Source organism: Equus asinus, chromosome 17, assembly GCF_041296235.1.
Source record: "Equus asinus isolate D_3611 breed Donkey chromosome 17, EquAss-T2T_v2, whole genome shotgun sequence".
Lineage (NCBI taxonomy): Eukaryota > Metazoa > Chordata > Mammalia > Perissodactyla > Equidae > Equus > Equus asinus.
In genome coordinates, this window is record NC_091806.1 from 42660382 (window position 1) to 42682405 (window position 22024).

General features: G+C 58.7%; 1 protein-coding gene across 34 annotated transcripts in view; it reads right to left on the minus strand.

The window, feature by feature from the left end:
* NRXN2 (neurexin 2) overlaps positions 1–22024 on the minus strand; it is a 106926-nt gene that overhangs the window by 6473 nt on the left and 78429 nt on the right. For 24 of the 34 annotated variants that reach the window (XM_044762338.2, XM_070488099.1, XM_070488097.1 and 21 more), the window contains 5 exons: positions 21425–21606; positions 16577–16748; positions 12130–12219; positions 8572–8897; positions 6210–6288 (listed from right to left, as the gene is read on the minus strand). In XM_044762338.2, coding sequence (XP_044618273.1) covers positions 6210–6288; positions 8572–8897; positions 12130–12219; positions 16577–16748; positions 21425–21606 — 849 coding nt within the window. The remainder of the gene's footprint in view (positions 1–6209; positions 6289–8571; positions 8898–12129; positions 12220–16576; positions 16749–21424; positions 21607–22024) is intronic. The other 10 variants (XM_044762348.2, XM_044762345.2, XM_044762347.2 and 7 more) reach the window with 1 other exon arrangement.

Genomic DNA, 22024 nt, shown 5'->3' on the forward strand with positions numbered 1-22024 from the left:
GAAGTCCCCACTGAGATTCGGGGGATATCTGTTACAGAAACCAATGTTACCTTAACTGATACAGACACTCAGCCAGAAATGGGTGTCACAAAAACCTGTGGTACTCACGTAGCAATCCAAGGAAATGGATTTGGAGGCTGTTTTTTATATGAATATATATATTACACGAAGAACCATACCACCCGTTGCTTGTGATGACCCAGAGGGCAGGCCATGTACCTACTGAGGCTGGGGCACTAAGGAAAAGTGCCAGGACGGTCAGGGTGACACTGCTGGCTTTTACTTTCTGCTTTTAGCAACGTATTACAGGAAAGAGACAGGAGAGAATGGGCAAGTTGGCAAGCAGAGATGAAGAGAATAGAGAGAGCCCCAAAGTGGGGGGCCCGCAAGTGTCGGAAGGGCTACTGCTTCCAAACCCCAGACTATAAGAGAGAAGATTGGAACCAGTTTTGAGGGACAACAGCCCAGTGAAACCTGCACCTGAATAAGAGGGCTCAGCCTTGCTGCAAGGATCAGGTTACGGCTGTGGCCTCCCCACTTATGGTTTCAGATGCCCCCCAAGAGAGTCACCACTAAATTAGAGACAGACATGGGGGCAGAGAAACAAGGAAATAAACAGGCTTGAGAATTATGTCTACGGGAGAACTGAGTGTGTTTAGTTTGACTGTCTGAGCCTTAAAACAACCTTTGAGCCCCCAAATATGAATGAGCAGGGAGTGGGCTGTCACCGCCGTAAGACCTCCAAGGAGGACATTTTCCCAACACCCATTTTAGAGGTGGCCATGGAGGATAAAGACCAGGAGGAAGCTCCCAGAGGGCGGCGACAGGGCCCCAGACAAAGGAGAAGGAGTTTCTCCCAGACAACAGAAAGAAGGTTTAAGCAAGAAACTTCCCCACTACCGGGGGCAGAGCCTCGGGCGGCCTGCTAGCTGGGTCTCCCCAGCACTAGGACCCGGGAGTCGCTGTGCGTCCTCCAACCTTCCTTTTTTGAATGGGAGGTTTTCTTGTAGCGGTCGTCTCTGTATTCTGGGGTCACCAATGTATTCTGGGGGCGTGTGGGCTGGGCAGGCAGCGAGATCAACTATCCTATAGTTCATGGGTCTCCAGACCACAGAGGTACCCAGGAGCCAGGTCTGGACCCAATGGAGGGGACGCCATCTCCCCAACATCCTCACCTTTGAGATGACTACCCTCCCTGGGTGGGGCTTTGGGGTGTCTCCCTCAGGGAGGGGTGGGTGTGCTCTGTGGGTGGGAGGATGTTGGAATGGATCATCGGTGACCTAAAGGCCAGACTGTAGCAAATAAATCACTGGCTGGTCACCAAATCTGTTTCTGCTTCCTCCTGGGGGCACAGGAAGGCAATACTCCCAGGCCTTCCTGGAAGCTAGGCTGTGGCCATGTGACTGAGCTCCAGCCGGCGGAATCAGCAGGAGCAGTGTGCACGTCTCCCTCCCAGGCCTGGCCCATAAAACCCTCCCCTTTGTGACCCCCACTTTGTGGCTCGTCCCCTTCCACCACAACTCCGGAAGTCACAGGGTGAAGATGGTGCAGCCGCAAGACGGGAGACCAGGCCCTGAATCGGCTCCTGGAGAAGAACACTTGTTTATGTGAAGGAGAAATAAATTTCTATACGTTAAACCACGGATGTTGTCGAGTTTATCTGTTCTAGCAACTAGTGTTACCTTAAGACACTCTGCAATCTGACCACATTTGTGCCTCTGTGATTCTGAGCGAAACGTGTGGGTCTGAGCAAATGTGTCTGTGTGTCTGTGTCTGCGTCTGAGGGTCTCATGGATGTGCGTGGGGCGATGCCACAGAAGGGATGCACGCAGACGGGGGAGTACACGAGGCTGCTTCTGCGGGTCTGAGCACCGTGGGCTTATGTGAAGCTGAGTGCTCGTGTATGTGTGTGCCCGTGTAGGCCTGAAGCGTGTGTGCTCACCTGTGTGGACACAGAGGCATGCATTTTACTGCGTCTGAACATGTGTGTATGGCCCAAGGGTGTGAGCATATAAGTGTGTCCTTCCCTGCGAAGCTGCTTGTGGGCCCAGGCGTGCACCAGTAGCTGTGAGCACCCATGTGGGCCAATGTAGGCCTGCGTGTGTGTGTGTACACCACTGTGGGACTGAATATGAGCGTGTGTGTGTGTCTCTGAGCACATGGGTAGCATGTAAGAACGAGCCTCTAGGTCTGAGCTAAGGTGGGCCTCTGAGGGTCCCCTCTCATGGGGCAGTGTGGAAAGGGCGCAGGTCTATGAGCCTGAACAAACGTGTGCATGTGTGCAAACAGCCTGCCTCTGAGAATGTGCACACGCGTACCCTTGTGGGTCTCAGCATATAGGGGCACTTTGTGTGCACATGGGCGTGGCTCCATGGGAATGAGCACACACGTGGACACACGAGGACGTCCTTTTGAAGACGTGTGGGTGCATCGTGGTGAACAGGAGCATATGTGCAGGCGATTGTAGGTCGGAGCACGAATGTATGCTTGGGTGGAACTGCGACACGCGTGCACCTCTGTGAGCACGTACTCCCCTGAATTCATGCCCGTGTGTGCACATGCGTGTGTGTGCACGTGTGTGCCTGCACCTCAGCAGGACTGAGCGCATTTCATTCTGTCCTGAACATGCATACGGGCACCTGTGATTCTGAAACGTCTGTCAGCAGCTGAGTGCGTGTGTAAGTCTGAGCACATGTATAAGCGTGTGTTATGCAAGTGGATTTAGACACGTGTGCCTCTGTGAGCTGAGTGTGGTTGTGGGATTCTGTGGGTCTGAGAACACATATATGCCTGTGTCTTGGTGGGTCTGAGCACACGTGTGTACACGCTCAGGCCTGAACACACACGTGCATCCTAAGTGTCTGAAATACATGAGTGCTTCTGAGCACGTGCAAGTGCCTCAGTAGGTTTAAGACACACCATGTGTGCACCTCTGTGCGGCAGAGCACGTGTGCAAGCACGCACCACTATGGCTCTGAGCAGGTGGGCACCTGTGAGTCCAAGGCGACGGGTGGGTATTTTTGGAGCTCTAAGCACAGATATGCAAGCTGTGCATCTGAGAGACTGCGTGCGTGTGTACTGGTTTCTGCTCCTGTGGGTCTCGCGGCTGTGGCTCTGTGTGCACGGACTCCTGGGGCTCTGAACACACACGTGCCTCTTCAGGTCTAAGCGTGTATGTGCGTATAGGTGTGTGCCTCTGTGGGTCTGAGTCTGTGTGTGTACTTCTTATGTGTCTCAAGGGGTCCAAACTCACATCCCTACGAGGCCAGGCCCATAACACAATGTGTGGTTCAGGCCGGCTGAGACAGCAAGGGGTGGGGGGGTGACATGACCAACCGTGCAGTGCATGTCCCCCTAAAGGCACTCCCATTCAAAATAATTTAAACACTGTGTCCATTAAACAATACCTTCTTTGGCTGGGTCGCCAATCTCAGGTAATCTAACCGTGTTAGATGATGGTCACCAAGCTGGTGGCAACGGGTGTGGGGCCTGGGGTCTGTGTAGGGGCCTTGGTCAAGGGAAAGGCTGGGAAGGTGACTGGGGACGATCCCAGGCTTCACTCCTGGACCCAGGGGGGAGGATCTGGCAGGTGGGAGGGATGCAAACGCCCTGGGGTCAGCCCCTGGGTAGCTGCCGTCTCCAGCCAGGATGCCCGCCCCCCCCCCCCCGCCCCCGTCTCTAACATTGACCTTGGAGCCCAAGGAGGCCTGGCCCTCTGCTAGAGAAAAAGCCCCCCTGGGGGTGGCATGGTCTAGATCAGCCTGGGGGACCCTGGAGTCACCCTGCTCCTTGCCTGGCCTCCCATCGGGATGATGAGAATCCGATTTTGAGCATTTCAGAGTGGTGTGAGGGTGGAAGCGCCAACCTGTGCAATGCACATCTGGGGAGAGCCTGTGGGTTCTGCCGGTTTCCTCTGGGGGTTCAGGGGTGCACTCTTCCCCGCTCCCCCCTTAGTTTTAAAGCTTGGTGCTGGGCTGGCCCACCAGCCTCTCCCATCCCCCAGCTCCTACTCCTCCGCCCTTCATCCTCCCCTCACATACTCGGCCCCTTGATGGCGGAAAGACAGCTGACCGCCTATGTCAGCTGCTCTTCACTCACTTGTCCCAACAGCCACACACAGCGTCACACCCAGGCCCCTGACAGGCCTCCAGGCTGGGGCTGGGAGGGTAGAACCTCCGTGTGGGGCCCTGCTGTGGCCCAGTGGGCGCTGCCTGTCCCCGCGCAGTGGCCATCTGGCCCAACACTCCTCTCTGCGGGTCCAGGGAGAGCAGGGACGCCCCCTCTTGTCCCAGTAGTTGCCATCACAGAGTGGGAAACATGTGTGGTGGGTCAAGCAGCGCCCTTTTCTCATGACCCACAAAGCCCTTTGTCCCCAGAGTCCTATCCCAGGGCTCTTTGTGGGGCCATTTGTCACAGCCACTCCTGCCAGGCCTGGGCTAGGGGCACTGTGTCCACCTACAGGACACCCCAGTAAGTGACTAGGTAGAGGGGTGAAGCGGGGGGGAGGGGGGCACTCTGTCGAAGCTGCCAGACGCCAGAGCCTCCCAAGGCAATGGCAGAGTGTGAGAGTGCATCCTGAGCCGAGATCACCCAGTGAGATGGAGGGAACAGCCCCTGACGGAGGGGCCTCTCCACAGTGGAGGGTGTCTGTTCCAGAACGCACCAGCCCTTGGCTGTGGACAGGGAGCTCTTCCCAGCCCCACAGCCTGCAGCTCCCCTAAATGCCTTTGGGCCCAGGACTGCCAGCACGACCCCCCTCGGCTCTGCCCTACTCAGGGGATGCAGAGGGCAGTCAGGCTTCAGCCTCTGGGTCTGGGGGCCTGTGCTCCAGAAATCCCTCTGCCCTTGGTCTCTGGGAGCTGAGCCTCTGCCCCAAGGCTCCACGGTCCTTCTTGCTCTCTCCACACTCCTTCCATGGCTGCAGCCCACCCTCAGCTTAAGCGTCTCCTCTGGGGCTGGCAGACCCCCAGGCCCATCCCTCAAACCAGATTCACAGGATGTGCCCAGGGCACACTGCCCACCTCAGCTGACCCCATCACCTACCCCACACTGCAGGCCCCTTCCCCTACCTCCAGCCTTCTTGCACCAACAGCCCGGGTGCCACCCACTGCAAGGTAACAGGGAGAAGTCTCTGGGAACCCAAGCAAGGGACATAGGCCCCCACAGGCTCATCCAGGCCACCACCAAGGCCCGTGCTCCCCGCTGGGAAATCCAGTCACATCCAGTCCTTCCTCCATCCCCACTGTCAGCCTCAAGCACCAGGACCTCAGCTCCTTCAGCCCCTCCCATCCCCAGCTCCTGTCAGCCACCCCCAACCTCCTCAGATGAACAGCCCTCACGCCCACCACGCCACTCCATACCCCACACTTCTCAGTCAGCACTCAAGGCCCACCCCTGCTTTGCCAATCTGGTCTCTCTCTGGGGCTGCGCCCTTGACTCCAGCTGGAAGGATCAAGCAGAGGCCTGCAATGCCACTCCCAAGAAGACTTCGCTCCCAGCCCTGCTCTCCTATAGCAGCTCCCCCACTAGAATCTGGGCCAGACCCCCAGTCCCAATCTCCCCAGTGGACCACATCTCTGGCCACGGGGCACTTCCTACCCAGTACACTGCCAGGCACAGAGCAGCTGTGCAGTAACTGCCCTGGCTTGGCCTGGAAGAGCGTCCAGCCTAGGAATCCTCCAGGCCAGAGCACTGGACACCTCCCTGAGACTGGGGATGAGGAGGTTCAGGATCGGCAGAGACCGCCTCTCCCAGTGACCAAGAGAACTCCAGACCTCAGGGACTAATGGGAGTTGCAGTTCTGGACCCAAGAGCTGATGGGAGTTGTAGTTCCTAGGCCTGCATTCCCCAACACCCGCCTCCGCCCCTCCCCCCAACGCCACCATAAGGACTCATGGGAGCTGCAGTTACTCATCTTCCTAGGGAAAAATCTCCCTCTTTCCCTCCCAGATCGCTTAGCTCTCAACCCCAAGACCCAAGCTAAGGACCTCACTACCTCTGAGGGCTGGGGCACTAAAAGGCCAGAAACTGCCCCATCAGAGGGCATTTGAGGGACCTGGGGGGAACAGTAGGAAGGGAGAGGGGGCTATCAGGGAAAGCTAAGGCCTGGCAGCAGGCCCCTTGGGCTGGGCCGGGTGGCAGGGACAGTCGCCCCCCTCCCATCAGCGTCGCAGCGGGCCCGGGGCAGGGGAGGGGGGAAAGGCACTCACCAGTACTGGGCTCACACTCCTCCAGGTCCTCGTCATCGCTCGGACACTCGGCTGAGGCCACCAGGAGGTCATCTGTGTTCTGAGGGGCGAAAGGAGGGGTGGGGAAAGAAGAGGGTTCCAGGGCGGGTCAGCAGACCCGACAGCCACCTCTTGAGGTGTGGGATGGCACAGAGGCCAGCGCCTCTCTCGTTCTCTCTCTCATCGACCGTGGGGCCTCCATTTCTCCCCCATGCAAAGGGACACTGAACAGTCTCCGCCCTGTAGCATCTCCCACAGCTCCTGGGAATCAATGAGACAGCACACGTTGTGCCTTTTATTTCCGGGAGGCCAGGGCCTCCAGACGCCAGACCTGGGGCCGCAGGGCTACCATAAAGGGACTTCTGGAGGCCAGCATGGGCAGAGAAGGGGAGCAGCACTGGGAGAGGGGTTCAGGCTCCAGCCCCACCATCCCATCACCCTCATCTCTCTCCCAACCCCCTTCCAGGAGCCCAGGAACTGGGCTGCACACGTTAATTAGGGCTGTGGTTGCCATGACAACAGGAGTTGACTTTGTCAGCATTTTCTCTCCTGATTGCATAAAAAGAGAATCCCCAAGATGAGTGAGTGTGAGGGGGGGTCCTCAGGGGGTGTTAGGGAAGAGACCCAAGGACGGAAACCGAGAGTCCAGGCAGAAAGGGAGCCCCAGAGACTGGGGTGTGGGGAGGCGGCCTGGCTGAAGGCCAAGGATGGGAGGAGTCTGGGGTGAAGAGGGGGTGAAAGGGTCACACCCTGCCTCCGCCCCACCCTCTGATCTTCAGACACTGCAGCCCTCACCCAAGGGTGAGGCAGGGCCCGGAGGACCGATGTTCCCTTCTGCATGCTTGCCCCCTCAGCATCAGACTCCCCTGTGGGGGCTTCTCCAGCACGGCCATGACCCCTAGAGCCCCCAACACTCTCTTCCACCTGGATGGTCTGCCCATCACTCTCCCACTGAGACTGGATGGCCCTTCTCCCCTGAGTTTGGAGGGCACTGGGTGTGGCAGCTGCCTATCTTTGGGCAGAGCCAGGCCCTTCTCCCGGGGCTCCCTGCTCCCTGGGGCAGGCCTGGCAGTAGGTCCCCTCAGTTTTCTTGGCTGTGAAGGCAGAGGGCATTCAGACCGCATGAGCCTGTCAGCCAGTCCCAGGCTCCCTACAGCACAGACTGGCAAAGATAAGGGGACCTAGGGCCCATTAAACCCAGCCTTCATTCACAGAGGCTGAAGGCAGGCTGGTGGTGGAGGTAGGACATGTCCCCATGGCCACCCACAGACCCCTCATTCACCCTAGAAGTACATAGGTCCCTCCAGGCCCAGGGGTACCACAGCCATGGGTGATGGGGGACAGAAGTAGCTTGTGGGGAGGCGGCAGAGTGACTAAGCAATGTCTAATGTGCCAGGTGCAAGCTCTCCCTGGGCCAACAATCATTGGTGGCAACAACTAGAAAACTCAGCCGGGCCCCAGGTGGCCCTGGTAAGTCACACGTGCTCAATCAGCTTTGGTCCCCAGGAAAGCCAGGCCTGTCCTGCCCCAGCCGAGCATCATTTCCCAGATGCGGCCCCCTCCGGTGCTCCCTTGGGTACAAGAGAAGATAAACTCAAATCCCTTGGGCTTGCCCTGACACAGGGAGGGCACCTGAGCAGGTGGGGTGGGCACTGGGGAGGGTAAAGCACCAGGAAACTGTCCCACCATCACCCCCTCAGACCCACTGGCACCAAGGACACTGAGGACTGCAGCACAGTAGCACCATTCAGGGTCACACAGAGGGGACTTGTGAAGGCAATGGGTCCACTGCAGGGACTCCAGCCCTCAGGGAGAGGCTGCTCCTGGCCTCCACCATTCTCCAGAGAGGGGCTGCCACCACAGGGGAGCCTCCAGCCCCTCCAGTGCTGTCACCTCCGTGCCCTGCCCAGAGCAATGCCATCTTGGTACCATCCATCTCCCACTCACTGCCCACACAGCACTGGGCATGGCCTCATTACGGGGCGGGCAGAGATGGTCACTCCACCCTCACCCCCAGTCCAGACTTACACTCAGGTGGGGTGGTCTTCCCCAGCCTAGCTGGGGTACTAAACTCCCCCATCAACTCTAGGAATGGTCCTTCTAGAAATAGTGGCTACCTCCACATCTATGACATCCCTGGTCACCAGGGTGAAGGCCCCTTGTGGAAGGAGACCTTGCTTGCCTCACTGAACCTTCACCATGACAAGGACAGGACAACAGCCTCCCCCAGGATCCAGTACCAGATCCCTGCAGCCCTCCCCTAGCAGCCACAGTTGCTAAGGAGATATCAGCTCTCTCCCACCCAAAGCCCTGCTCCTCGTCCACCAGCCGGAGGGGCCCTCACCTGGGTGGTGCTGTCCCTCAGCGTGGGTGAGCGGCCCCGGCGCGTGGTGGTAGTGGCCATGGTGGTGGTGGTCTCCATGATGGTGGTGGCCATGTCGGCCAGCAGGGTGGTAGCCGTGGTCTCTGCACTGAGCAGCACGGATGGCCCCTCCCCGACCAGGCGCAGGTGGCCCTCAGTCCGCACATTGGGGTCGCTCTCGGCGGCCAGCGCCAGCACCTTGAGCCCATTGTAGTAGAGGCCGGACACCTGGCCCTGGAAGGGGCGGCCCTGATCCCGGCCCCCAATCTTGATGGCAGCCTGGCTGTTGAAGATGGTCAGCTGGCGGCCTGGGGGGGAGGGGAAGAGGAAGCGGGGACAGACAGAGGAGGGACAGGCAGTGGAGGGAGACCAGAAAGGGATGGGGAGGATGGAGAGGAGGAAAGAGGTCGGTCGAGGCGGAAACCAGCAAGGGGGGCGGGGGAGAAACGAGGAAGGGGCAGACACCAAAGGGAAAGTCCTTGTCAGCCACAGCCCCTAGCCCAGCCGGGTGGGGACCCCAGAGGGAGAGGGTCTCCAGGGCCCACATGGGCTGGGAAAGGGAGCCCAGTGCCCCCTCTCCCCACCATGCGCATGCCTCTGGCCTTCCCATCCCCTTCTCCTCTCCTGCCCCAGGGGCATCACCCCCTGCTTTCCCTTCCCTCAGTTTGATCCCCATCTTCTCCCTCACACGTCCCATGTCCCAGTGTCCAGCCCCGAGCCATGGAGCCCTCGGAAGCAGCAGATAGAGGAGACAAAGAGGCAGAGACAGAGAAGGTGACTGCCAGGCCGAGCGGGCAGTGCAGGTGGGCAGTGCGTGCTGGGGCAGAGAGGGAGGCGAGAGCGCAGGGCGGACAGTGTGTGGGAGGAGGCCCAGCATGTGTGAGGGTGGGAGCAACCACATGGACCTCACTCTGCCCTCCCAGCCACCACCAAGCCTCTGATCCCTGGCCAGGCTCCCCTCTCTCCTCCTCCCCTCCAAGGCCCAACAGCTGCCCTGCCGGGCATCAGGCCCTGGAGAGCAGAGGCCTTCCTCCCCGCCAGGATGTGCAAGTACAGAGATGGAAAATGTTAAAGGGACCTTGCTTCGCTCGCTGACAGCCAAAAAAACGCTCCAGCTCCAGTCTCGCTCCTCACTCAGCAGTGACACCTCAGAAGCCCCACCTGGGTGGGGTTTGGTTGTTCCATTTGGTTTTAGTGGATCTGGGGGTCCATTTAACCCTCTGAGTTTGTTACTTTGGTTTGGTTTTTAGCAAAGATATTTATTATGTTTAAGTTTAGATTTAACTTTGGTTTTGGTGATGCTTATTTTGGGGGGCGGGGAGCAGAGGAACCGCTACATTGCCCCCGCCCCCGCGGACCTTCAGCTGCTGGTGCTGGGGGGGTTTAAGACCTGGCTTAGCCCTTGTTAGCCTCTGGTTAGTGCCTCGTTAAAGATCTGGTTTAGAGTTAGGTGCCTGTAAGCCCTGCCCCCAAAACCTGGGCTGAGGACAGGCCAACTTGTGAAACCCACACCGCCTTTGGAAACGCGGGTTCCCCGGGACACCCAGGCCTCTGGGACACACAATCATCTGTCTGGCCTCTGGCCAATGGTTGGCCACAGATGTGTCTGCTCTCGGCCACCCTGCTCAGCCTCCCCTCCTTCTGCTCCAGCATCCTCCCACTGCCCAGCACCTTGCCCAACCCCGGGGCAGTGTCATCATCTTACAATGCTGAGGACTAGCATATGGCAGGTGGAACACGAGACCCAGAGAGGTCCTTGAGGACCACTGTGTCCAGAGCTTCTTCCCAGGCATAAAATTATGAGAGATACTCAGAGGAGAACATTCACAGTGGTCAAATGAGTTTGGGAGGCAGACATTTCACAATTAAACAACAGGTTTCCTTCTCGAGGGACTTCTCAGCGCCTTTATGAAACCAACGGCCATGTGCATCTCCAAGAGGAAGAAACGGGATTCAGCATTTCCCAAACTCATTTTACCACCAGTCTTTGTATCATGAAGCATCTTGTGGGACTCGTGCTTCACAGGACATCTTTGCGAACTGGAAAACGGATTCACTCAGTAAATGTTTATCGAGCATCCCTTGTGAGGTGGGCTGAGCGGGGTCGCCATCCCTGTCTTCCCAAGGAGGAAAGTGAGGCTCAGGAAGGGAAAATCTGACCAAGGCCACGCGGCAAGTAAGTTCCTCCTTCCACCCACTGGGAAATACCTGAGTACTCAGCCCGATCCTTCACTTTCCAGAAGAGGAAGTAGAGGCCTAAAGAGAAGGTGTGGCCATGCAGCTGGCGGAGGACAGCTGGGGTCCCAAATCACAAACCGAGCTCTTTCTTCACCTGAACCACAGTCCTGCCCCTCCCCCAGGGCCTGCCCACCTCTCCCTACCCTTGGGGTCACAAGTTGTCCCAGCCTCAGCCCAAGCTGCTCCCTTGGCCTCTCTGATTCCCCGAGAGGGAGGTGCGGAGTGGAGAGGAAGCTGCGTAGGAACTCCTCAAAGGGTTAAAGTTCGCCCCGCTGGAGAGAGCAGCCCAGCGTGGCTGGGGGCTGTAGGTTTTAGCGATGTCTCTTACAGTCCCTTTAACTTTTTGTCCTGTTACAGATTTATCACATCTGGTTATCAGCATGTTTAGTCCCCGCTGGCTGTGTGGGGGGCTGGGAGTCACATTGGGGGTTTTAGTTGGGGAAGGCCCCAGTGGACATTTAAAAGCACAGTTATCAGCTGGTTAGTGGAGGTTTAACAGTTCTACGTCCCCCCTAGAGTTTAGCCTTAGAGGTACAGAGCTCGCCCCCCTCCAAAGGGAATGGGATGGCTTTGCCCTTGGCCCCAATTTCCCTTGGTGACAAGTGGCCTTCTCCCTCACACCCAGCAGCACCTCACCCATGCGGCCTCTCAGCGAGTCTGTTCTGTCCTCATCAGCTCGGCAGGCACAGAGATGCCTGCGGGAGGCCACCTCTTCCACTATCTCCTCGTCTCACCCCCCCACTGCCTCTCAGAGGCCTTCGGACCAAGGTGGCCCATTTCAGAGACAGCGGCCCCACAGCTACCATCTTGGGGGGTCTTTCCAGTAGGATCTGAAGCCCCCCCTCTTCCCTTTTCTCCTCAGATGACCCTACCCCTCCTTTGGATCCTGGGATGAGCCCTTCCTGCTTCTAAGGGCACTGTAGTCCTGGGCTGGCCCTTTACAAAACCCCCCAGCGGGTCCTCCTAGGCACCGGGCACCTCCCTCCCAAGCTGCACGCCAGCCTGCTTTACCAGAGGGGTTCCAGAATCTCGTGGATTATCCTAGTCTCATCCCAGGTTTAGAAAGAGAGACCAAAGACTCTCCTTCTTCTAGGAAAAACCCCACCCCTCTCCCAGACCACCACTCTAAAAGACACAGACCCTCGGCTGCAGAGAGAAAGGGGACATGCTGGCCGGACAATCGTCCATCACTGGGAGCGGGTGGTGGGGAAGGCACGGATGGGGAAAGAGAGAGCTCTGTACCTTTAAGATAGTGTTTTTAAAGTTAATTAATTAATTAATTAATTAATTCTGGTTAATTACCTTTGTCGAGCAGCCACTCATCTACTACTCGACCAAGCCGGTAGGGGATTCTCTGTCTAGCAATCGCCAGGCGCTCGTTATCAAAGTTTCCTTGGAAAAGTTTAGAAAGACAGTAGGTTTCTCAGGCGGCGAAGTCCAAAGGAGTCAGAAAAGCAATTAGGCATTTTTCTCAGGAGACTCAGAGTAAGCAGCACCGTCCACCGGAAGTGGGGGAAGGCCCACCCGGAGTGGGAGGAGAAAGACTGGGTCCCTCGTCCTCCCGTCCCCCTCCCCCCCCCCCCCCCCCCCCCGTGTCCCCTCCAGAGCCAGCCCCACCCTGGGGGCCAGAGCGACCCAAAGGAAGAGAGAGGGACAGAGAAGAAAGGGAAAGGGGACTGAAAGAAAAGGCAACTGGAAGGTCAAAGGTCAGAGGTTAAACAGGTTTATTGGGGCTCAAGCTGTTGCTCCTGCTTCCTTCCCCATCCCAGAGTGGGGAGGCGGGGTGGGATGGGCATTTAGCAGGTTTAAGTTAGGGGGTGGGAGGCCTCAGCGGCCCAGCTGGTTACTGCGTTTAGAGGGCGGTTTAGAAGTTGAGGGGTGGGTTAAGCGGGGGTTTATGCAGCATTTAGGGGGGTGGCCCGGCACACGCGCTCAACAGTGAGATTTCAGCTGCTTCTCCATGCCAGCTCAGCTCCCTTCACCTTCCGTGCTCAACGCCAGCTTTCCCTCGTCTCCCACGCCACACCCCACCCCTGACTCCACCACCTGCTTCCATCATGACCCCCCCGCTGCCCTCTAAGCCCACCGCTGCCCTTGCTGCAGGCACTTCCTCCTCACCCTGGTCACCGCCCCCTATCTCCCCAGCACCACTACAGGTGACGGGTGACGTCACAGCGGGGTGCCTGCAAGTGGCAGGCGGATCATCACCCAGCTGTCCCAGCCGCCCCTGTCTCCTTCTCTCCACTCTCCCCAGTGCATCCCAGCTCCTCTTCCACCCCTTCTCCGCTCCCTACAGGCACCCCCAGCCCCCTCTGCCAGGCAGCATCTTCCTCTCTTCCCCATCTCAGCTCCTTTCCAAGACCCTCAGAGTTCACTCTGCTCAGGATCCCCCACCTCTCTGCCCTGGGGACCCAGCCCAGCTCCAGACCCCCTCTCACTCACAGGCCTTTCTCCTTCAGACTCCTGCCCCCTTTCCTAACTCCCACTCCTCTGGATACCCGCCTGCTCCTCTCTCCACTCATCATTCTCCAGGCCCTGGGGGTGTGGGGGTGTGTGTGTGTATGCGTGTGCAGAAGGGTTTGTCAGTGTGCCTGGCAGTGCTGTGTGCTCCTCCCGGTGTCCGTGGACTGTGGGTGGTCCCAGTCTGCAGCAGTGGAAATGGAAATGCTTTCCTTTGGGAATCTGGCCGCTCTTCCCACTGAAACCACTTATGCACTGTTCCATAACATGCACGTGGGGGTCAGGGGGCTTTCTCGCTCATCTCCCACTGCACAGCTGCGCTCGCGTGCCCAGCGAGACCTGGGCCTGGGCCTGCCTGTGGCCGCCTCCTGTGTACGAGGGCACCACGTGCTCATGGGTGCATGGATGGTGCCTCCCCAGGTGCCTACAAGGTAATGAGACCCTGCCTTCCTGACAGATTCAGGTCACTCGTGTTTAAGTCGAAACTAAATCCTTTATTTGTTTAGTCACTCAACAAACATTTCTTGAGTGCCTGCTCTGTTCCCGGTGCCAGGCACTGGAGAAGCAAAGATGAAGGCCTGGTCCTTGCCCATCAGAAATATAAAGATGAAGCCAAGCAGGGGAGACTAGCAAATGACCCACAGTGTTCTATGTTCTGTTAGAGGCAGCACAGTGCATCCCACCCTGTGGCTGGAGGTGGGTGGGGCTAAAGAAGATGCTGGGGGAGGGGTGAAGGCCAGAGGGAGTCAGGCAGGAGAGGGAGGGAGAGAGGGGAGCACACTGCAGAGGCAGAGGAGCAGGGGGTGGGAGGCGCTCAGGGACCTACCCGCCCTGGGGTACTGGTGTGTGTCTGTGGGTGTCTGTGCGCGTGTGTGTATTGGTCCGTGTGTGGGTCCTGAGAGGAAGGAAAGAATGTGCACCCGCCTCACTGGGGCACGTGACAGTTCTAACAAAAGCTCTGTTGGCTGAGCACCTACCTCCTCGATGCCATGCCATTCTAGCACTTTCCTCAGGTTATCTCATGGAATTCTCCTGGTATTGCCATGAGGTGAGTATCATTCCCACCTTTCAGAGGTGGACAGTGAGATTCAGAGAGGCTAAATGACTTGTCCAAGGCCACACAGCTTGTCAGTAGGAGAGCCAGGATTAAAAGCCAGGCCTGCTGACTTGGAGTCCCTGAGCTGTGTGTTCCCCAAGAGTCTGCTAACACTGCTAACCTGGCCTGCCGGGGTTGCTCAGGACGACACTCGGCTTCCATAGAGGATCTGCCCTCACAGCGCACGCAGGCAGCCACCAGGCCCTCAGGTTACCCCACTTTGCAGGTGAAGGGGGCACCAGGCAGTCTCCCCATCCCCCAGCCAGGGGCTCCTGAGCAGAGGAGGGCAGCTGTGACTCCTCCAAACTGGCCTCTGGCTGCTGGCTCCAAGGGACCCTGGACTGGAGTTGCAGCTTACGTGCTGAGGCTGCCCCCAGTCCAGCCCTGTCCAGCGCAGGCTGGTGTCTTCACTGCTACAAAGGGCGCCCTGGTGTGTGTGTGGCTGAGAGAGGGAAGTCTGAGGCCCACAGGGCAGTCACACCCACACAGCCTGGCCTGTCAGTGTCTGTGCATGTGGGATTTAGCACAGGAGCGTGTGTGTGCCTGCGTGACCCCACACCCGCCCGCGGCGTTGGTGGAGGCTGGCATCCCTCTGCGGGCCTTTTTGTTCTTGTGTCTGCCTGACCATGTGAACATTTTCAATCGTCCGTGTGTCTGGGGTTGGCCTGTGTATCCATCAGCCTCTGTATTTATGAGGGGGCCATGTGGTTCTCTTCATGTCAGGGGCTGCCTGAGAACGTCTGGGTACAAGCGCACTTGATTGTGAGTGCGAGCCTACACTGGCATCTTTATTCCAGCAGAAGTGGGCCCACGAGGGCTGACACACCCGCCCCTTTCACTGTCCTCCTGCCCACAGCCCTCTAGGTCAGTGTGGGGCAGCTTCTCTGCCTCCGCCTCGGCTGTCACTTCTGCCTAAGAGAGGACTGGGGCAGCAGATGCCTCTCTGCTTCTCAGTCGGCCCCCGCGTGTGTGACTCTGCAGCGTCGCTCAGCCTCTATCTCCGCATCTCTGTGTTTCTGCGGTTCTCCCCTGCAGTGGCTCGATTTCCCCTCCCTCTGCATCTCCCGCACTGGGGCTCTCTTCCGCTCCCTCTTGAGGCTCTGGCCACCTCTTCTCTCGCTGGCTGGGTCTGCGTGATGGCAGCTCCATCTATCTCCCTGCATCACTCCGGGAGCTGCCTCCGTCTCTGCTTGTGTCTCAGTGACTATTTCCATATCTCCCCATCGCTCCTCCTCTGGTTTCCTCTCACTCTGAGGCTCTTTCTCTGCCTCGCTCAGTATCTTGCAGAGCCTCCTCATATCTTTTATGTCCTCATCCCTGTTCCTGCCCTGTGCTCCTCAGACCTTGGATTGTCCTCGGCCACCACAGCTGTCATACTGCTGAACCGGGTCTGTTGGCATCCCCGTGCTCCCTCCCACCCAAGATTGTGAGCTCCCTACAAGCGGGGGCTGTGTCCTCCTCACCTCTGAGTCCCCAGGGCCTAGCACCAGACCTGACACCTAGAAGGTTGTCAGTGAAGGTTTGTTGAATGCACTTGATCCGGTTTTTCACTCCTGTTGTCACTCGTCTCTCTCTCCCTTTCACCATGTCTCTAACTCCCTGAGACACCGAGTTTCCTTTTCTCTGGGTCTCCGTGGTTACTACTCTTCTTTAAGCTGATCTCCTAATATGGATCTTTAACCTGCTCTTTGTAAAGACCTTGGTTCCGTCCTTGGGAACAGCCCTGCCTCCTTGCCGGAATATATTTTGGGCAACTTCTGGATCTTCTCTCCTTGGTTTCTGCATCTGCCTCCCCATTTCCGCCTTTCCCTCAACTCTCAACTCATCCTTTCCTCAATCGCGTCAGACTCTCCCTACCCCTCCCCTTCCTCCTATTCTCATCTCCCCATCCCCAGACTGGGCCCTGGCCTGGCAGCCTTCCCCACTCAGCTCTGCCAGCTCCCTCCTAGCTGACTTACTCCCACCACCACGGGTTCCCCCCTCCACAACAAATCCCGACTTTTCTCTTTAGCCACGCCCCATCCTGGCCCCGCCCCCACAAGCCACGCCTTTCCAGCAGCCCCGCCCCGCCCACGGTCGGAAGCCTCCCGCTTAGCCCCGCCCCGGTGCAAGCAGCGCTCCTATCAGAGGCCACCCTGCCCGCCGCGCCCCGCCCCTCCCGCCGCGCCTCCTCCGCGCGCCCGCGCAGCCTACCTGCCGGGTACCGCTCGTTGACCGGCCAGCTGTCCACCTGCAGGGTGGCGTTGCCGCCGCTTCGAGTGAAGCGCACCACGTGGTATTTGCCGTCGCTCACAATGGCGTTGGGCTCGTCGATGGTAATGTCGTCCGTGCCCACGTTAAAGATCACCCCTACGGTGCCCTGGTCCTGGGGACAGAGAGGTAGAGGTCAGCGACCAGGAAGGAGCAAAGGTTTACTCCTAGAATAGCTGTGACCACCACCGGCCCAGCTCCACAGCACTTCACAGCCTTGCAACACACCTCTCCCAGTCGTGTCTTTACTGGACACTCTCACGGGCCCAAGGCGGTGGCCTGGCAAGGGAGTAACCCGAGGCTCAGAGAAGTTGGGGAAGCCACGTGGGGTGCAGCGCCTGGGCTGGGAGCGCTTCCACGAACCCCACATGCCTCTTACCTTTTGGTTCAATCAGAATATTCACACGTTTACAGGGCATGTACTCAGTGCAAGGGCCACTGAGCCCAGGCCCCAGACGGGGATGAGCAGGACCAAGCAGGAAACCAGCCGGGAGCACAGAGGGCAGAGGCTTCCCTAAGGGATGACCCACAGAGAAATCCATGGAAGCGGGCCCCAGGCCTGAGGAGGGTCTGGCCTCTCCCTCCCCACCCCACCTCCCCAGCCTCAAGCCTCTCCTCCCCTACATGCCCAGCACTGAGCAGGTCCCAGGGGCTCCTACACCAGGCCATCTGCATGCCTCTCCTGGCACCTCATCCAGGCCCCATGGAGTTATGGGGGTGGAGGTGCACGTGTTTGGGGGTGACAGGTATGGATAGAGATCGAGGACAAACTATGTTAGATCTACTAAGGAAAGGTGAGCATGTGGGTATAGGGGGAGGGATGGGGCCGGGAGCTAGGGAGGGACAGGAAGAGGAAAGACAGGACTGAGGCCTGGAAAGGGGAGCAAAGAGTCAGTCTGAGCAAGCCTCTGGACCAGGCTCCAGAGAGGACCTGCCTGGGGAACCTGCAGAGGCCACCCAGGATCCAGCCCAGGAAGAGTCCCGTCACTGATGGCCAGAGTGAGGAGGGTCACACTGAACCCCTAAAATGTGCCAGGCCCTGTGTGGGTACCCTACACGCGTGCTCTCCTCATCCCCATAGCAACCCTCTGAGGAAGCTTATGGCATCCCCATCATGCTGAGGTGGAAGCAAGGCTCAGGGAGGTTAAGTAACATCCTAAAGTCTCACAGCTCCTAAGGAAAGAACCCCAGATTTGAACCCCAGCTGGCCTGCCTCCAAAGCCAGTACTCTCTCCCCCTTGCCCACTAGTCTGGAGAGACCCTGACTCAAATTGCTGGAGGTGGGGGGAGCATCTGAGAGGCTGCTGAGGCCAACCTACCTTGGAGACCAAAGCGGTCTAAAGAAGCCAGCAGAAGGCGCACTCGGCCCTAGGCCGGGGCCCCTATCCCGTCCCTCTGCACTTCCCAGCAGCCTGAACTCAGCCTCTTGAGTCCCCATACCCCTGCCCCCACACAGGACAGACACCCGCACAGGTCACTCAGGCCCCCTGGATCACACACAGTCACAGAGACCCAGATCGTCACAGAACACACTACACTCCTGGGGTCTTCCTGAAAGTCTGCCCCAGTCCGGCCTGGGCATGAGGAACCATTCAGCTGCCACCTCCTGCATCGATGGAGCCAAGTGGCTTGGTGGCACTGGGGGTGGAGACGGGGTGGCTCACAGATGGGGCAGAGATTGGGGTTTTGCAGAGAGAGTTGGGGGGCAGGGTGTGCAGCTGTGGCTCACGTGGAGACCCACGCCCAGTCCCTTCCCCACCTGTGGGTGGGCTCAGTTCTCCCCCTCCTAGAACCTGGGAAAGCCACACACACACACACACACACACACACACACACACACAGAACCATACATGCATGCAGCATCTCTCCTCAGGTGCAGTAAAGCAGGGAAACTGAGGCTAGGCTTGCCTAACAAAGAGTACTAGCAATCCCCACCCATCCACCACCCACAGACTGACAACGTCCCAGGGAGACGGGGTGATCATCTGCTCCCCACGCGCGTGAGAGGAACAGCCGACGCTCCTCAGTACTATTGTTAGCAATAACATCACCCAGAATAGTGTCAGCCCCTTGGACGCCTCTGAGGGTTTCTCCCCAGGAGGCTCAGCCGGGCAGTGACAGTGGTCAAGAAGCAGATGCACCTGGTTGCCAGGTGGCAGAGGGCCGGCCAGAGGAGCTGGAAGGCAGGACACCTGGGTTTCCTAGGAGGCAGCTGAGCTCAGAGCCGTGCACTCCGGGGGAGAGGCAGCTCCCCAGAGCTGCTCCCGACGTGAAGTCAGTTGTCACTTCTGTTAAAGTCATTAATTCCTAATTCCCCAATTACCTCATTAGGCGGCGGTGGGGAGCACGCGGCCGCTCCTACAGCAAATAATTATGGGAGTCAAAATTAATTTGGCAAAGTGGAGCGACGCTTTATTAGAAACGTCAAATTGCTCTTCTCTTATTTTGCCGCCGCCTCCCCACTCTCTGAAAGCCGCTAATGACGCTGTGGGGGGAACTCATGTGTCACCAGGGGAGGAGGGGGCTTGGGGGCTGCCCCAAGGGGCTTCAGCCCATCCATGCCCAACTCTCCCCTCAGAGCTGGCATCTCTCGTGGCTCCCACCCTTCCTCCAGGGCCCCCCACCCTCGCCAGGACCCCATCTCAGGGCCAGCCCCGCCCCCCACCCTCCGCAGCACCGGGCACCAGGCGTCATTCCTCCATGACCCTGCAACAGGTGAGGCCTGTGGGCAGCTGCTGGGAGGGGAAAGGAGCAGCATCCTTCTCCCTGCAGCCTGATCCCCCTACCCTTTCTCCTCAGCACTGGGGAGACCCTGAACCCTAAACCTACAGGCACAGAGACACAGATGTCAAAGATGCAGACACAGAACACACGCAGATCGATACGTCCAGATCAGGATGTCAGCTGACCCTGAGTGCTTCCTACAGGCTGGGCAATGTCCTGAGTGCTCCACATACAGATCTCGTGAAAACGTCACAGCGTCCCTCTGTCCTCTTATCATGCCACTACACAGATGAGGAAACTGAGGCACAAGGACACAGCAAGGAAGTGGCAGAGTTGGGACTCAAACCCAGGTCATCCTCTCCAAAGCCACCCATAGTCTCTCCTGACTGTGGGGAGATGGCAGAGAGGCCCCCACTCCCAGAGGAGGACACGGAAACACAGTCACACATGCCTCCCGGGTCCAGAGACTGAAACAACAGCAAACACCACTTCACCAGGAAAGACAAATATAAAGCGACACACCTGATCAGAGGCCACCAGACTGTCCCCCACAGGCACACTGTCACTCCTGACACAGTCAACAGTGCACCCAGCCCCACTCTGTCACACACAAGCCACGTGTGCCGTCCACGGCCACATCGTCTCTCACTTACAGGCAGAGACACTATCTGTCTTGCGCACACGGGCCTAGAGCTCCCAGGCTCCTCTTTGCTCCACACCCCTTTCCCACACGCTTCCCGACCTGGCCTCCTCCGCCCAGCGCCCCTCAGCTGCCACCTCCACTCCAGCTCCACGCTGCCCACAGGACATCTCTCCTCACACCTCCTTCCTTCACTCCCTGTGTTGGGAGAGGCGTGTGCAGCCATGGGACCCTGAAAAGCTGTTGTGCAAGGAGGGGCCGGTAGCCACGGTCCCAGTCAGATGGGGCGGGGCCAGGGCTCAAATGAACAAGCCTTCTCCCCTGGCTTCCTTGCTCCCCTCAAAGCCCAGGGCACCCCACCCAGACCTTTCCAGCACACAGAGCCTGGCCAGCCTGCTCAACCCTCCCAGCTTGGGATCCCAGCCAGGGTCAGCACTCGGGATGTGGGGGCGGGGGTGGGGAGGCAGCTGTAAGGGGCTGTAGAGGTGGAAATGGAGATTGAGGTCAGAGACCCAGGGGATAAGGCAGTAGGGAGGGGACCAGGAAGAGGCTAAGAGAAGCAATGAAACGGAGCAAGGTCAGAGGCCATGGGGAAGGGTGTAGGACAGGACCAGAGGTGGGGAAAGGGTCAGAGAAGAAAAGGGGCCGCCTGAAGATAGAGTTAGGATGAAAGCAGTGAGGAGGGAGCTGTGGGTGTGTGGGGAGGCCCAGAGGCAGGCCCTGGGAGGAGCAGGGGTCGAGGAGGGGAGCCAGCACCAGGAGGAGCTGGGCAGAGAAAAGCAGAGCTGGGTGGGACGAAGGTCAGGGTAGGGATGTGGAGCTGGGCCAAGAGGTCAGAGAGGAGTGAGCACGGCCAGAGATGGCAGGCAGGGTAAGGGGGCTGCTGGGAAAGCAAAGGTCATGGGAACAGAGGTCAAGGGCAGGACAGAGGCAGGGGCAGGATTTGAAGGCAAGATGGAGAAGCAAGGGTAGGCTGCTCTGGGGCAGGCAGGTCTGAAGGAGGGGGGCAGGAATAGGCAGGCGCAGGACACAGTGGGCTGCCCCGGGTGGTCTAGGAGCAAGCAGGCAGCAGCCCAGGGCAGTCACAACGTGGGACATTTCTGAAGGCTGCAGGAGAATGGCCTGGGGGGCTCCAGGAGGCCCCTGACGGCATTCGGGAAGATCTGAAGACACAGATGGTCTCAGGGATGGGGAGCTGGGGAGCTTCAGATCAGCTGGGGTGACTCTGGTTGTCTCCTGAATAACGGGAGGGGAATGGCTCTCGGCAGCAGAACCACCTAGCAGGGAACTCCAGGAATCAGGGAACGGAGGTCCTGAGGGCTCCCCACAGGAGGGAAGGATTCAAGGGGCTGGTCCATGGCAATGAGGGACTGAGCGGATTTGGGTAGGAAGGTTGGGAGGTCGGGAGCTGGGCCCTGGGTCCTTACAATGTGCAGCTGCAGGTAGTCGCCGAGGCCGGAGGCGCTGTCCACGCGTACCAGCACAGCGCTCCGCTGGTGCGTGCTGAAGCCCACGGCCAGGCGGTCCATTCTCGTGCTGGGCCGGTCATTGGGGGGCCACGTGTAGGTGATGAGCGCTCCCCCCTTCCCAAAGATGTATGTGGTCCCGGCTGCAGAGAGAAGGAAAGGGAGAGACGGAGATATGACATCGGGAGGGCAAGATCAGCAGGTCCTCGGGGCTGTGACGGGAGCCCCCAGACACCAGATTTAGGGTGCACGGCTTCGGCTGTGATACCCACAGCAGCCACCAGGCCCTGCTGCCCTCGGGAACAGTTGGCAGGCGGGTGCGCGAGTAAGAACAGATACACGCTCACAGACAGATGTAGCTGCCTCATCAAGAATTCTAGCTTTAATTACAGCAAAACAGAGAGGTAATCGAGAGAGTGACACAGAGAGAGAGCCCAGAGAGGCTGCAAGGGGACCGGAAAGACCGCCGGGGGGGGCAGGCAGGACCCAGGGGGCCTGGGCTGGACCGGCTCGACTTCTCCCAGGGCTGGCAGAGGTGACAGATTCAGGGTGTACACTTCT